Consider the following 14,383-nt stretch of genomic DNA (forward strand, 5'->3'; position numbering starts at 1 on the left):
TAGATAGTAAATTATAAATAATAGTGTTAGTATTAGCCCATATCATATGAATTCAATGAGAAATGATGAGATTCTTCCTAAGGAAACAATTAGACAAACTGCTGATACATGGGTGAGCTTGAACTCACTGAAACTCAAAGCAGCAACTATGTCTGTGAGAGCAGTCTGAAAGATCAAAGAGTAAAGGGAGGGCAAACCAGCAGAACCAAGGGAAGTGCATAGGTCCAGACAGGTAGCTTGAATGGGGACATTAAACAGCGTCTGTTTAATCAAGACATGGATGTACCTGAAAGATGAGAGAGCGTACTATAACAGACAAAGCGATGGCAAAGCAAGTACAGGTGACCTTCAGAATTTCTTCTCCTGCAATGAATATACGTCCTGAAAATTACATTTCTTCATAATAGTAATTGCACTTTGCGTGTGATGTTTTATGGAAAGGATTGAACCATTCGAAGTCATGAGTAGTTACTCTATTACTTAAGTATTAAAAAAAAATACTGGGTATTCAGGCAGAGCTTTGCATTCTGAACATAAGCAACCAGGACGTGCAAGACACCAGAGCCTTATGGAGGATTCAGATGGAGCCAGGTGCAGATACCAAGTCACCTCCACTGCCAGCAGTGGTCTTTGTCCCTGTAACTGCAGCCCAAGCCAGCACAGGAAACTCCTTCAGAAAGAACACCCCAGTCCACTGGGTTCTTGGGATTAACCCAAAGTGGAAATGGCCATTGGGAACTCAAGATACTCTCTTTTGTTCCTAGTAGACAGCTGAACATCCATTTACCATCCTGGGTCACCTGTGGCAAATTCAGGCTGCAAGACTCAAGAATAGGACACTTCAAATGGCTGAGACAGAATCCATCAGCTTGCCCCACTTTGGGTAATTGTCCCCTTCAAATTATGGGTATGAAAGAAAAAAATGTGAAATGACCCATCAGGTCAATGAACAGAGTATTGTGCATACGTATTGTGCTGTAGTGGCAGAAGGCAAAAAGCATTGCATTTTGCCTCACACTAATCAAGGACACCTAATCCATTTCAACTGTGAGATAAAGAAAACACTCTAAAAATAGCGAAGGACATTCAGTTGTGGCCTAACATGAAGAAGGATGTAGACCACTGGTGAAGGAACTGTCTTTTTGTGCCATCACCAATGTGGGTTTACAAACACTACAACACCTAAAGGCAGTATGTCCTATGGCTCAGTCATCACACAGGACAGGGGGAGGGAGCTGCCAGCCAAGGGACACATTTGGGTGTGGACGGTGGGGCCCAGCAGAGACAAGGAGGCAAGGCAGTGGGGTGGGGGAGGCCAGGAGAAGCAGCCCAAGGGGTGGTGCTGCTTGTGAGGACACGGTTGTGCCAGTAGGCTGAGTGTGCAGCAGCTGTGCGCAGGGGAGGAGGGGAGGCCAGGAAGCGCATGCCAAGAGCGCTCCTGCCAGCAGAGCCAAGGCCGGGGCCGAGGCCAAGGGCAGAAGCAGGCCCAGGGCAGGGGGCTGCAAGGGCCATGCTGAGCTCCCTGCCCCTGCAGCAAGCCGCACTGGCCCTCAGCAGATGTGCTGGCTGGCATGCACTGGGAGGTCCTGGACTGCATCAAAGAGCAGCAAGGAAGGCACTGGAGAGGGCCGGGGTGAGGTGGGTGGCAGAGCCCCATGCAGGGGCTGGCTGGGGGTCCCCTCTGCTGCAGTCAGTGCACGGAGCATGGCAGGAAGAGGGCAGGCAGGGCTCCTGGCCACAGTGCAGAGCCAGGCGCTGGATGCTCCATGACCGCCTTGCAGGTCCTGGTAGTCTGCGGTGAGGGACGAATGCCCTGGGCCCCCTTCCTGCTTTGCCCAGGCCAGCAAGGGCCCAGAGCAGCCTCCTCTCCCCTGCCCCTGCAGCTCTGGGCTCCAGTCGTGCAGCCCTGGCTCTGCAGCACCAAGCCCTGCTGGGAGCCCTCCCATGCATGCTCGCACCGCTCCCTGATGCTGCTGTTGCCCTCTGCCAAGCACTACCCAGTCCAGACCAGCCCCAGCACACCCCTCCCCAGCTCCCTGACCTCTCCCCAGCCCAGCCTGGCCCAGCAGCCCAGGGCAGTGCCCTCCGCAGGCTGCTGCAGGGCTCTGGGCACAGCCACTACAGCCGCAGCCCCTCGCAAGGCACCACAGCTGTTGGGACAAAGGTGGCTCTGGGCCTCCCCAGCAGCCCCCGGGCTGGGGCCAGCCAAGGCTCAGGAGATGGAGGTCCGTGAAGCTGCAGGAGCCCTGCTCTCTTGCCTGGGAGATCCCCAGCACAGAGTGCCTGTGCCCTGCAGGGTCAGCCACGCTCCCCAGGCCAGCACAAGAGGCCTGGCCCAGGCATAGTTCAGCCTGCCCCAAACAGGGCCTGCAGAAAAAGCTTTCTCCTTTATGCCTCTGGTTATGCCCAGAAATGTTGCGCTGCTCTTCCCCAGGGCTATCCCTGCTCCCTGAGAGCCTTGCCCAGGGCACTGTGTCCATGCTGACCTGGCCAGTCATGTCTGCTTCCCTCCCTGTGCACCCCACAGGGTCCCCAGCTGGCAGTGCTGCTCTGCAGAGTCGGGGGTGTGCTACCATGGAATACCCTGGTGGACTCCCCCCTGCCCTTGCTGCTCAGGGTGGGCAGCAGACCCAACTCCATGGGGATCTCTGCTGAGCCCCTTTCCATCTGCCCTGGTATCTCAGCAGCACAGGGCAGTACTTGCAGCATCATGGGTTTTCTCTAAGGTCACAAAGGGCAGGCAAGTGCTGCACCATACCTCACCCACAAAGCTTCAAAGGGACTATTCTCAATTACTCTGCAGTCTTATGGGACTTTACCTACTGACTCCTCACCACCTGTCCTGGCATTGCAGAACCCTCCTTAGCCCTTGGACTCCTCAGATTCAACTTTACCGGACTCTTCCTTCAGTGGTCATTCATTAGATGTAGTTCTAATCACTACCCGCAGAGCACGTTGTCCTTGGGTTCCCCTGAAATCTCCTGGAAGCTCCAGATTCCTCTCCAGGCAGGCATCATCCATCAGCCCCACTGCAGGGAGCACAGTGCCATGCAGGTGAGCTCAAGACCATTTGTTGTCTAATTGGGAAGTGCCACCATAAGGGGTCCAGCCATTGGTCCCTGCCAGACTTTCCTGGGACTGTAAGCCTGTGTCCTTCATTCCATGAACAAGCCCAGAAAACAAAGAACAGGGAGCAACCCCCTGGCTCTATTCCTGACAGTAGCGCAGGAAGAATTGTGCAGGCTTCTGGGTTTGCCCTCTGAAGCCCATTTTTTTACTGTCACGCTAGTAAGGAGGCCGGCTCTGACACAGGGCTGCACATTCCCTGCTGCAGCCTACGGCCACACGGGTGCCAATGTAGAGACAACAGGACTGTCACCAAGGTGCATGAGAACCAAGGGCTAACAGAAATGGCAAGGAACAAGTGAAGACTGCGGAAGTGAAATGAGAGCAGCAGTGAAAAGACCACATCCTGCTGCAGCCGTGGCTCTAGGGAAGCAGCAGACCCAACCTGAAGGCAGCAGAGAGGCAGAGCCCAGCGGACAGTGAGGGGCAGCCCCAAGGGAGGCTTCTCCTCCCTGTGGCAACTGGTCTCTTGGCTCTGAGTCCATCCTACATGCTGGGGCTGCTCCCCCAGCTCAAGAAGAGAGGGGTAAAGATGGCAGAGGAGACCAATGAAGTTCTCATGGCTTCTTTATTATCTATATCTGTACAAGAGACCCAGTCATAGGTCCCTAAAGTGATTGGCTCAAAGTAAAGAAAAAAAATAACACATAGGAGGCTAAGAATAAGATTACTTAAATTAAAAATAAATAAATAAATAAATAAAAATTAAGAAAATAGCAATAAGAAATAACAAAGGAGTAATAGAGAAAACAAAAGATTTTCCTCACAGTTTCTCATACAATGTAGGAAATTTAAGGTACATTATTGATTCTGAAGAAGCATGTATTCAAAGAATTTCCAGACTGCATCCTTGAGCACCTTGTTCCTCATGCTGTAGATGAGGGGGTTCACTGCTGGAGGCACCACTGAGTACAGAAAAGACACTACAAGATTTAGAGTTGGGGAGGAGAGTGAGAGAGGTTTCAGGTAGGCAAACGTGATGGTACTAAGAAACAGGGAGACCACAGTTAAGTGAGGGAGGCACATGGAAAAGGCTTTCTGCCGGCCGTGCTCAGAGGGCATCCTCAGCACAGCTCTGAAGATCTGCACATAGGAAAGCACAATGAAAACAAAACAAACAAATGCTAAAGAAATACTGAAGAGAAGTGCCCAGACTTCCCTGAGGTAGGCATCTGAGCAGGAAAGCTTGAGGATCTGGGGGATTTCACAGAAGAACTGGTCCATGGCATTGCCATGGCAGAGGGGCAGGGAAAATGTATTGGCAGTGTGCAGGACAGCATTGAGAACCCCACTGCCCCAGGCAGCTGCTGCCATCTGGGCACAAGCTCTGCTGCCCAGGAGGGTCCCGTAGTGCAGGGGCTTGCAGATGGCAACATAGCGGTCATAGGCCATGATGGTGAGAAGGGAATACTCTGCATCAAAAAAGAATAAGTAAAAGGAGACTTGAGCTGCACATCCTTCATAGGAGATGGATCTGAAGTCCCAGAGGGAATTGGCCATGGCTTTCGGGACAGTGGTGGAGATGGATCCAAGGTCGAGGAGGGCGAGGTTGAGGAGGAAGAAGTACATGGGGGTGTGGAGGCGGTGGTCGCAGGCTACAGCAGTGAGGATGAGGCCATTGCCCAAGAGGGCAGCCAGGTAGATGCCCAGGAAGAGCGCGAAGTGCAGGAGCTGCATCTCCCGCGTGTCTGCGAATGGCAGGAGGAGGAACTCGCTCACAGAGCTTATGTTGGGCATTCTCTGACCTGGGACATGGCTGTCTGTTGGAGAGGAGAAGGTAAAACAGTTAGAACAGATTTATCCTTGGAAAACATTTTGCAAGTCGTAGAGCACCCTCAAACAGTGTGTTTCTCTTGGAAGCTCTCTTGCTTGAGCTGCGGCAGGTGGTGGCTGAGAGTGGCACTGGGAGGAGGGGCTGCTGTGGGCTCCAGAGGAGTCCTTCGTGCTGTTTCAGGAGAGAAGCAAAAACATGGGGGAAACTCAAGTTCAGTCCACTTGTCAGATCCATGAGCTCTGCAGTGTTGTTGCAGACAACACATCTGAATAAGAGCAGAGCTGAAGGGATTTTGTTTGCTTGATTTTATCCCAGTTGCCTCTGTAACACTTAGCAGAGGTATTGGATGCTTGAACTCCCTGACTGTTCCTGTGCACTCTTGGTGAAATCCTGTGGGTACCGGGAGGCAAAGGGACTGTCCCTTGCTGAAGACTGAGCACAGAAGCTCTGCCTAGCAGTCCTGTTCTCAAATGACTTGTGTCACCCCTCTGAGCTGCAGGACCATCCCACTCAGGTCCTTCCCTTAGAATAAAAATGGAGCCATCTGAGGGTGGAGAAGCCCCAGTCCATGTGCAGCTGGAAAGCATCCTCACCTTGTCTCTGTGAAACTCCAAGACAGAAGGAGCTTGGGAGCTTCTCCTCACATGGGCTCTGCCTGCTGTGCTGGCCATGCCTGCCGCACAGCCCATGGGCTGCAGGGGGAGAGAAGGCCACGGAGGGGCTGCTCCAGGGGAAGACGTCTGCACTGCAGGGCATGGCCATGAGGTGCCTGAATCCCCCCTGCCATGGTGTTTCTGGCAACAGCTCCTTCTGGCCGCCTGCCCCTCTCTCTGCTGCCTGCAGCTGTCCCTGCTGGGAGCTGCTGCTCTGCACCCACCTCTTCTTTCCCCCTGCCTGTGCTCACAGACCCCATCCCATACGGCTGTGCTCAGCACTGCCCTGCAGCACCCTGCCACCAGCAGGGCACGGCCAAAGGGCACCTCCATGGCTGCAGGAGCTACAGGGCAGCTGACAGAGTGCCCGGCATGGCCAGACAGGGCAGGGTGTTCTGGGCTGACAGGGGGCACCTGGCTTAGGGCACTCCAACGGGCTCCTGCCAGACTTCCTCACCTCGCAGTGTAATCCAGCAGGACTCTCAAAGCCTACTGCATTGCCCACTGCCCTCCCAGAAATAAGACCCAGCAGGAGACCCTTCCAGGAGCTGCAGCTGCATGGCCCTGCAGCCAGAGACTTACCTTGTCAAGGGCTGTGCAGATTTCTCCTCCAGTCAGCTCTCAGCATCCTGCCACTCTCAACTGCCTCCAACCCCTCTCTCCTTCTCTCCTCTCTGCATGCCACCTGTGATTGGAGCCCCCAGCCCTGCTGCGCTGTGCAGAGGAGCTGTTCCTGGGCAGAGCTGTCTCTCTGCACCAGGGCCCTCTTGCCAGGAACTCCCATTGGGCCCAGGAGCCCGGCCCAGCTCAGCAGCAGAGGCCCAGCCCAAGCACTGTAATCACCCCTCTGGTGGCTTTGGTGATGAGCCCTCAAAATGCAGGCACTGAGAGCAAATTGAAGAAATCTCTCAAGAAGTCCAAATCAGATACAAGTTTCCTGGAGTGTCCCCCGAGGGCCAGCACTGACACAGCCTCTCTTGGAGCTCACTAGATCAGAACATTGGAGGCAGTGAGGACAAGGAGACAAAGGCAATGTGAAGGTGACACTGACGTGTAGACAAAGTGTATGTGTTTCACCAAGCACAAGGGCTGAGCCTTGAGATCCGGACCCTGGAATGGGCAATTCTTTCCCTTCACACATGGCTCAGGGCTCTTCCTGGGGTAGTAGGAGATGGGGATGTGCATTGCCAAGTGCAGGAGAATGGTATGACCTCTACCTGGTTCATGGGAGGGGCTGAGTAGACAATGAGGCCCTGGTGCTTTAACGATAAGCTGTCTCCTCATAGGCATCAGTGGCAGAGACAACAGCCAGAGCCATGGACATGAAGACCCCAGTCCTGCTGGGACTTTCAGCCTTGCCACAGCCCTTGCTCGTCTCCACACCTAGCTGTCCTAAGGACTCCCAGACCTGCACCTCTTTCCTTGCTGGCTGCAGACCCGTGTGCATGAGGTGTCACTCCGGATCTGAGCTGAGTGTGATAACTCAGACCACCCAGCCAGGATGATGACACCAATGAATTATTCTTTGAAGAGCTAAGAAATACCTCAAGATCAGTTGCCCTTGTCCTGATGGGGAATTCAACTTGCCAGCCGTCAACTGTGATTACCACACGGCCAACACAAGCAGGTCCAGGAGGTTCCTAAAGCACCTTGAAGATCACTTTTTGGTTCAGGTGCTAAGGGAGCCAACTAGGAAAGGTGCCCTCCTAGATCTGTTGCTGGAGAACAGAGTGGGTCTTGTGGGAGATGTGGCAATTGGCAGCCATCTTGGTCATAATGACCATGAAGTTGTTGAGTTTGAAATTTTTGGTGACAGGAGGAAAACTGCCACCAAAACTTCAGTCCTGGATATGGGGAGAGCAGACTTCAGGCTGCCTGGGGAACTAGTTAGCAAGGTCCCCTGGGAAACTGCTTTTGAAGGCATTGGCGTCCATCAGTGCTGGTCAGTCTTAAGCGCTGCCTCCTAAAAGCACAGGATCAGGCAATTCCAAAATATCAGCAATGAGACTGTGGTGCTCTAATGATGAGCTGTCTCCTCATAGGCCTCAGTGGCAGAGACAACAGCCATAGCCATAGGGATAAATATCTTAGTCTTGTTGGGACTTTCAGCCTTGCTAAGTCCTTGTTCCTTTCCAGACCAGGATATCCTAGGGACTCCCAGACATACACCTCTTTCCCTGCTGGCTGTAGACCCTTGTCCATGTCATGTCACACCGGATCTGAGCTGAGAAAGACGACTCAGATTTTCTTGGTGGCCGTGTTCCTTGTAAGGCAGTTCTGTAGGAAGCTGGCCTGGTTCCTGGTGAGCAGACACCACTGCTCGTATGGCATCCCTCACGGTGCCCAGGCCCTCTTCCTCCTGGGCACAGCTCACTCAGCAGGGTCCCATTCTGCCCCGATGTGTGGGGTTCTTCTGTTGCAGGACTAGGCTTTTCTCCTTCAAAATGTCAAGAGGTTTCTGTAGGCAAAATCCTGCTGTTTCTCAAGGTTCCCCTGGATAGATGCTCCACTGTGTCAGCTGTTAATGTCTATAGGCAGATGGCTCACCCTGATTGTGCTGTCTCTCACAAGATAGCAGCATTGGCAGTTGCAGGAGAGTTTGGACAATACAGGAGTAACTAGTTGAATGGAGTTGCAGCACAGACTCACAGAGGGCTCGAGCATGGAAGGCTGCCAGAGTCCACCTTTTCTGTGCTTCCTTCTCATGCCTTCTGTCATTTTGTTTGGAGCTTTGTCTTAAATCTTGGAAGGCTTTGCAAGGACAAAAATAGAAACTTCTTCACTCCTCTTTCTCCTTCTCCTCCCCTTTCTCTTCCAGGCTAGTTACAATAGCTTCAAAGCTTTCAGTATCCTGGGGATGGTCAAACTAGCCTGTTCCTATTGTGATTTCTCCTGAATGTGCTTCATCTTTTGTTTAAGGTTAAACAAGTACTTGAGAGTGCCATCCAGAAGTCTGCCCCAAGGCAGGAGATTTAGTAGAGGCTAGGTGTATGGGAGGATACTAGCAGGCACCTAGAGCAGTGGACACATCCAATGCTTTGGAACTTCACCCCTGAGCAAGTGCAGAATCCTAAAAAAAATGGTGAAATGCATGAAAAAGGGTTGTGAAAAGATACAAATTGCTGCAAAGAGCTGGGGTTTTTCCTATGTTTAGAAGACACAGTCAATGCTACTCCAAGTCCAGTGACAGGCCCTCCCACAAGTCCAGCCTGTGTGACAGCTCCTGCTGCCACTCCAATTCCTCTGAAAGGCCCTGCAGCCACAGCAAATCCTGCGATGGGCCATGCAGACACTCCAACCCCTGTGACAGGCCCTGCAGCCGCTCCAGCCCCTCTGATCCTCTGATGGGCCCCATAGCTGGGCCAGAGAACCAACCTGTGCCACTATTGGTTACACCTATATGCAAGAGAAAAAAATGGATGAAAAAAAAACTTTTTTTTTTTTTTTTTTTTTAGAAAGGAAACTCCTATGCAGACAAGAAAGGAGGAAGAAGACAAGGAATGCTTCGACAAAGTTGGGCCATCAAGGAAGAAGGAGGGCAAAGAGGAAGAGATCAGAACAGCATCAGTAACCTATCCCAGATTTGTGAAAAAATGTCAGTCATCATCTAGATGAGCACATTGTCACTTGGCTGCTCCAGTGCTGGGACAACAGGGCCAATAGCCTGGAATTAGAGGGCAGAGAAGCCAAGCAGCTGGGATCCCCCTCTAGGGAAGGGGTGATTAACAAAGCAATTGGCCCTACCATTTTCCATGGACTGACCCAGACAGCCCTGCAATGGGGGAAGCTCCTGAACACCTGCAATACCTTGGTGACATCATCATGTGGGGCAACAGAGCAGAAGTATTTGAGAAAGGGAAGGAAAGAATCCAAATCCTTCTGAAAGCTGGTTTTACCCTAAAACAAATGTCAAAGGACCACAACACTTGATCCCCATGCAAGCTGGCCAGGGTCAAGGGGACCACAGCTCAGGGATGGGATGATGGGCATCAGTCATTAGGTGGTGAGCAATTGCATTGTGCATCACTTGCTTTGTATACCTAACTATTATTGTTGTTATTGTTGCTGTTAATATTATTATTAATCTCTTCCTTTTCTGTCCTTTTAAACTGTCTTCATCTCAACCCATGAGCTTCATAGGTGTGGAGCTGCAGGGGCAGTGAGATAACAGCTGTGTGGTGCTGAGCTGCCGGCTGGGTTAAACCACAACGTCATGTTTGACAACTGCACATCAATAGCAAAAATCACACTTCTAAAATCAGTCTCTCCCATGTTCAGAGAGGAGCAGTTGCTGATGACTTCAGTCTGCTTCAAACACCACACCCCAGGAGAGACCCCGATGACTTCAGGAGCTGTCAGTCCTGAGGCCTTGGGGACACCTCGAGGGAGCCCAATGGCACAGAGCAAGTGATGCCATGGTCGTGTGTTGTGCTGCTGAGCTGGGCTGGGCTCCTGGGCCCAAGGGGAGCTCCTGGCAAGCGGGCAGCACTGCAGAGAGACAGCTCTGCCCAGGAGCAGCTCCTCTGCACAGCGCAGCAGGCCTGGGGGCACTGCCTGCAGAGACACAGTGCTTAAAGGCAGGCAGAAGTGGCAGCATGCCCAGAGCTCACTGGGGGAGAAGACTTCGCAGCCCTGCACCCGGTAAGTCTCTGGCTGGAGGACAATGCAGCCGCAGTTCGTGGAGGCAGGAGAAGCCGGGGGTGCAGGCAGGGGTGTCCAGGGCTGTGGTGCAGAGCAGGGTCCCTGCTGTGGCCCAGGGGCTGTGTGGCGGGGCAGGGCCTCTGCCGCCTGCCAGGCTCAGCACTCAGCCTGCCCGGGGAGCTGCCCAGGGCGCTGCGGGGAGAAGCTGCGGGTGGAAGGAGCCCCCCCGGCAGGGCAGAGTCCTGCTGCTGGTGGGAGGCTGCTGCCTGGGGCAGCCTGCTCACAGATCCACAGCACAACCAGGGTGTATCCAAGGGGGCTTTGCAACAGCCAGGATAAGGTAGGGGATTTCAGCTTCAGTCATGGCTTTCCTGAGCCTCCTGAAGTTTCAGTCTTCTCTACTTGCCTCAGTTGTAATAGAAATATTTGCCATTAATTTCAAATGCCTGAGACTCCATGATGGCTGAGAGGTTACAAGGATCTTTTCATTCCCCTCAGCCCATAGAAAGCTCCACCACCACTCGTGCAGTGTCAGCAGGGTCTGTGTGACCTGGGCTCTAGGACGTGCCCCCAGCGAGCTGCCCCTGGGCAGAGCCCTGCTGCCAGAAGGTGTCTGCAAGGCAGAGCAGAGCACCCAGCGGGTGGGATGGGGGCTGTGAGCTGCAGGCAGGAGGTGTGGGGACAGAGACCCAGCTGCAGGCAGGGGCAGCTGCAGGCAGCAGAGCCATGGGCAGGGAATGGCAGGACAGTGCTAACAGACTAGTCTGGCACCTCTCTGTCTGCCCTCTAGGCCAGAGGATTCAGGACATGACTCATAACCTCAGTAGCAGGACCTCACTCACAGCAGGCCCTTCTGAGTTCCTGTTGGTCCCTGGCCTTGCCTCCCCTGGCAGGAGCCCTGTGCTATTCCTCTCTCTTCTTAGACCTGCAGCTGCTGTTCTTGCTTTATGGCTCCCTGCAGATGGGGAGATGGGGCTTTCAGCTGCAGCCCATGCACTGACCCTCTGTATCCCACCACACAGATGTGTGCATAGAAGGAAGGTGCCCAGAGTTCACCTTCTAACCTGTGGGGCTCTCAGCATTGCAGTCTGTGGGGCAGGGACAAAGCTGTATCTCCTTCCAGGGACTTTCTGAGGCCACAATCATTGAGTAGCTCAATGTGGGTAACTCGACTGAGCCCTAGAGATCAGGGTCGATGGACAGACAGGCTATCCTCACTGCACTAAGGACAGTCACTTTGCCTTCCGGGACTCACAAGAGCTCACCTGGTATTTCTTACAACTGCCAGGGTTTCTACCCTCAAAAAATGCTCCTGAGTGTGATGCAGATAGAACAAAGTAAATCACAAGTACATCAGTAAAGAGTGTTGAGAGTGGTAAAGCTGTGAAGTCCAATGCATTAGAGGTAGATTTAATCAGCGATCACTCCTGGTTTCTTTTTATGTAGAGCTGTAGGACAGGTCTGAATCCTCCAGCACACACAGCAGAGACCGCTGCTCCCAGGGGCACATTCCTCCAGCACCAACCAGATCTCAGGCAAGGGAGCAACAGAAACGCCTCAGAAAGGGGAAAGTCACTGTAGGGGTGTTTGGACGGGAACAGCATTAGGTTTTATCTCTTAATAATCACTGTCTTTTCTTCCTTGGGTAGTCCCCCTGGTCCAGGAAGATCAGATGTCCAACAGCAGCTCCATCACAGAGTTCCTCCTCCTGGCATTCACAGACACACGGGAGCTGCAGCTCCTGCACTTCGCGCTCTTCCTGGGCATCTACCTGGCTGCCCTCCTGGGCAACAGCCTAATCCTCACCGCCGTAGCCTGCGACCACCGCCTCCACACCCCCATGTACTTCTTCCTCCTCAACCTCTCCGTGATTGACCTGGGCTCCATTTCTACCACTGTCCCCAAAGCCATGGCCAATTCCCTCTGGGATACCAGGGCCATTTCCTATGCAGGGTGTGCTGCTCAGGTCTTCTTTTTTGTTTTCTTGATTGGAGCAGAGTATTTCCTTCTCACCATCATGGCCTATGACCGCTACGTTGCCATCTGCAAGCCCCTGCACTACGGGAGCCTCCTGGGCAACAGAGCTTGTGCCCAGATGGCAGCAGCTGCCTGGGGCAGTGGGGTTCTCTATGCTCTGCTGCACACTGCCAATACATTTTCCCTGCCCCTCTGCCAAGGCAATGCTGTGAAACAGTTCTTCTGTGAAATCCCCCAGATCCTCAAGCTCTCCTGCTCACACTCCTACCTCAGGGAAATTGGGCTTCTCACAGTTAGTTGTTTTCTGTTCTGGGGGTGTTTTGCTTTCATTCTTTTCTCCTATGTACAGATTTTCATGGCTGTGCTGAGGATGCCCTCTGAGCAGGGACGGCACAAACTCTTCTCCACATGCCTCCCTCACCTGGCTGTGGTCTTTCTGTTTCTCAGCACTGGCATGTTTGCCTATCTGAAGCCCCCTTCCATCTCCTCCCCATCCCTGAACCTGGTGATGGCTTTCCTGTACTCGGTGATGCCCCCAGCAATGAACCCCCTCATCTACAGCATGAGGAACCAGGAGCTCAAGAATGTCATTAGGAAAGTGATGTCATGGATGTTTTTCAGGATATGCTGAGGAAACTCATTGTGCCTTTCCGCAGCTATAAACTGCTTCTTTCCTTCTTCAGATGAATTACTGTTTATGTAAAGACATGGAAAGCCTTTCTTAACTTCTGGAGGGATTTGTTTAGTTTTGTTTTTCTATTTCCCTGTGTTATAATGTTTTCCTCAAAGAAATGCTGTTTTTCATCCTGTTGTACTCAATTACCAACATATAAGAGACTCATGAAAAGGACCCTAAAGGTCATGTAATTTCAGCCCCTCTGTTCTGGGCAGGGTTGCCAAGCACTAAAGCAGGCTGCACGGAGCCGCATCCAGCCTGATGGATATCTTGTGTGACCCTGAGGCTTTGCATAAATAAGGAGCCAGAGTCTTTGTGTATTTAAACAAAATAAATGAAACCAAAACAACTTCTTTGTCTGAGACCCACTCTCAGCTGATCAGGAAGTAATGGGAATAGCAAACACCCTTCTGACTGCAGCAGCTCGGGTCAGGCTGCCCTGGCCCTGGGGCAGTAGGAGATGCTTGAGGACCTCCAGGGATGGCACGGAGGGGCGGCAAGCCTCTGAGGATCTTCTGCAGAAGAGAGCAGGGGGCACAGCAGGGGACACTGACCTCTGTATGCTTGTGCCATGGATGTCCGCATCTGTGGGGCTGAGCCCTCTGTGCCCCTAGGAGCTGCTGTGGCCTTCAGAGGGGCTGCGGTTGTGGTGGCAGTGCCAGAGCCGTGCAGCAACTTACAGTGGGCACTGCCATGGGGCTAGTGCCACTGGGCTGGGCAAAAGGCAGGGAGGTGAGCAGAGGGCAGGGAGGTGGGCAGGGGGCAGGGAGGTCAAGAGCTGGAACTCAGGACCCGTGTCAGGGGAATGGCCAATTGTGCCGGTCTTGGTCCTGGCCCAGAGCCCTGCAGACCTGGAGCTGGGCTGTCTGCAGATGCCCCCATGGGACGTGGCTGGGTCAGGGCAGAGCCGTGGGCTGGAGGAGGCTGCAAAGGAAGGAGGGCCATGGCAGGAGGGGACCCTGAGGATGCTATTAGGATTGTAATGCGGGGAGCTCGACCAAGCCCTGAATGTGCACTGCCACTGAATGTGGCTGTAGCAGAGGGGACCCCCAGCCAGCCCCTCGATGGGGCTCTGCCAGCCCCTCGCCCTCCCCTCTGCAGTGACGTCATTGCTGCCCAGGGGGCTCTCTGATGCGCGGGATGATGTCACAGTGCCTGCCGGCCAGCCCTTCTGAGGGCCAATCAGGCTGCTGCAGTGGCAGTGACCTCACTCCAGCCCCCTCCCCACGGCCTGCCTCTCCCCTTCCCTCTCCCCTGTCTGGACCCCACGGACAAAAGTCGGTGTTATGCAGCAGCTTTGCAGTGGTGGCCTCCGTGGTGGTTTTGCCAGGGAGGACATCTGCCCATGTGCCAAAAGGACCTACTACCACCAAGATGCATTTGGTGCTTTGAGCTGTCACTGGCAGAGGTCTTGCAAAGTCTTTCTGCAGTTGTGCCCAGGGACCTTCACTCCATTGTCCTGGGTTGGGGCTTTCACTTCAGCTGAACCTGTGTTGGTTGTGTTCATATTAATGCCTTCTAATTTCCCTAGTTGGA

General features: G+C 53.3%; 1 protein-coding gene across 1 annotated transcript; it reads left to right on the forward strand.

Annotated features, from left to right (window-relative positions):
- The first annotated feature begins 11,786 nt into the window (after positions 1 to 11,786).
- On the forward strand, positions 11,787 to 13,142 carry LOC137847077 (olfactory receptor 14C36-like). The gene has a single exon (XM_068665332.1). The coding sequence runs from the start codon at positions 11,867 to 11,869 to the stop codon at positions 12,800 to 12,802; it is 936 nt and encodes a 311-aa protein (XP_068521433.1). The 5' UTR covers positions 11,787 to 11,866; the 3' UTR covers positions 12,803 to 13,142.
- Positions 13,143 to 14,383: the final 1,241 nt, after the last annotated feature.

This window comes from Anas acuta, chromosome W (assembly GCF_963932015.1).
Source record: "Anas acuta chromosome W, bAnaAcu1.1, whole genome shotgun sequence".
Taxonomy (NCBI): domain Eukaryota; kingdom Metazoa; phylum Chordata; class Aves; order Anseriformes; family Anatidae; genus Anas; species Anas acuta.

What these genes read in the sequence shown, in the direction of transcription:
- LOC137847077 (XM_068665332.1), top strand. Translation starts at nt 11,867, where the DNA reads ATGTCCAACAGCAGCTCCATCACAGAGTTCCTCCTCCTGGCATTCACA.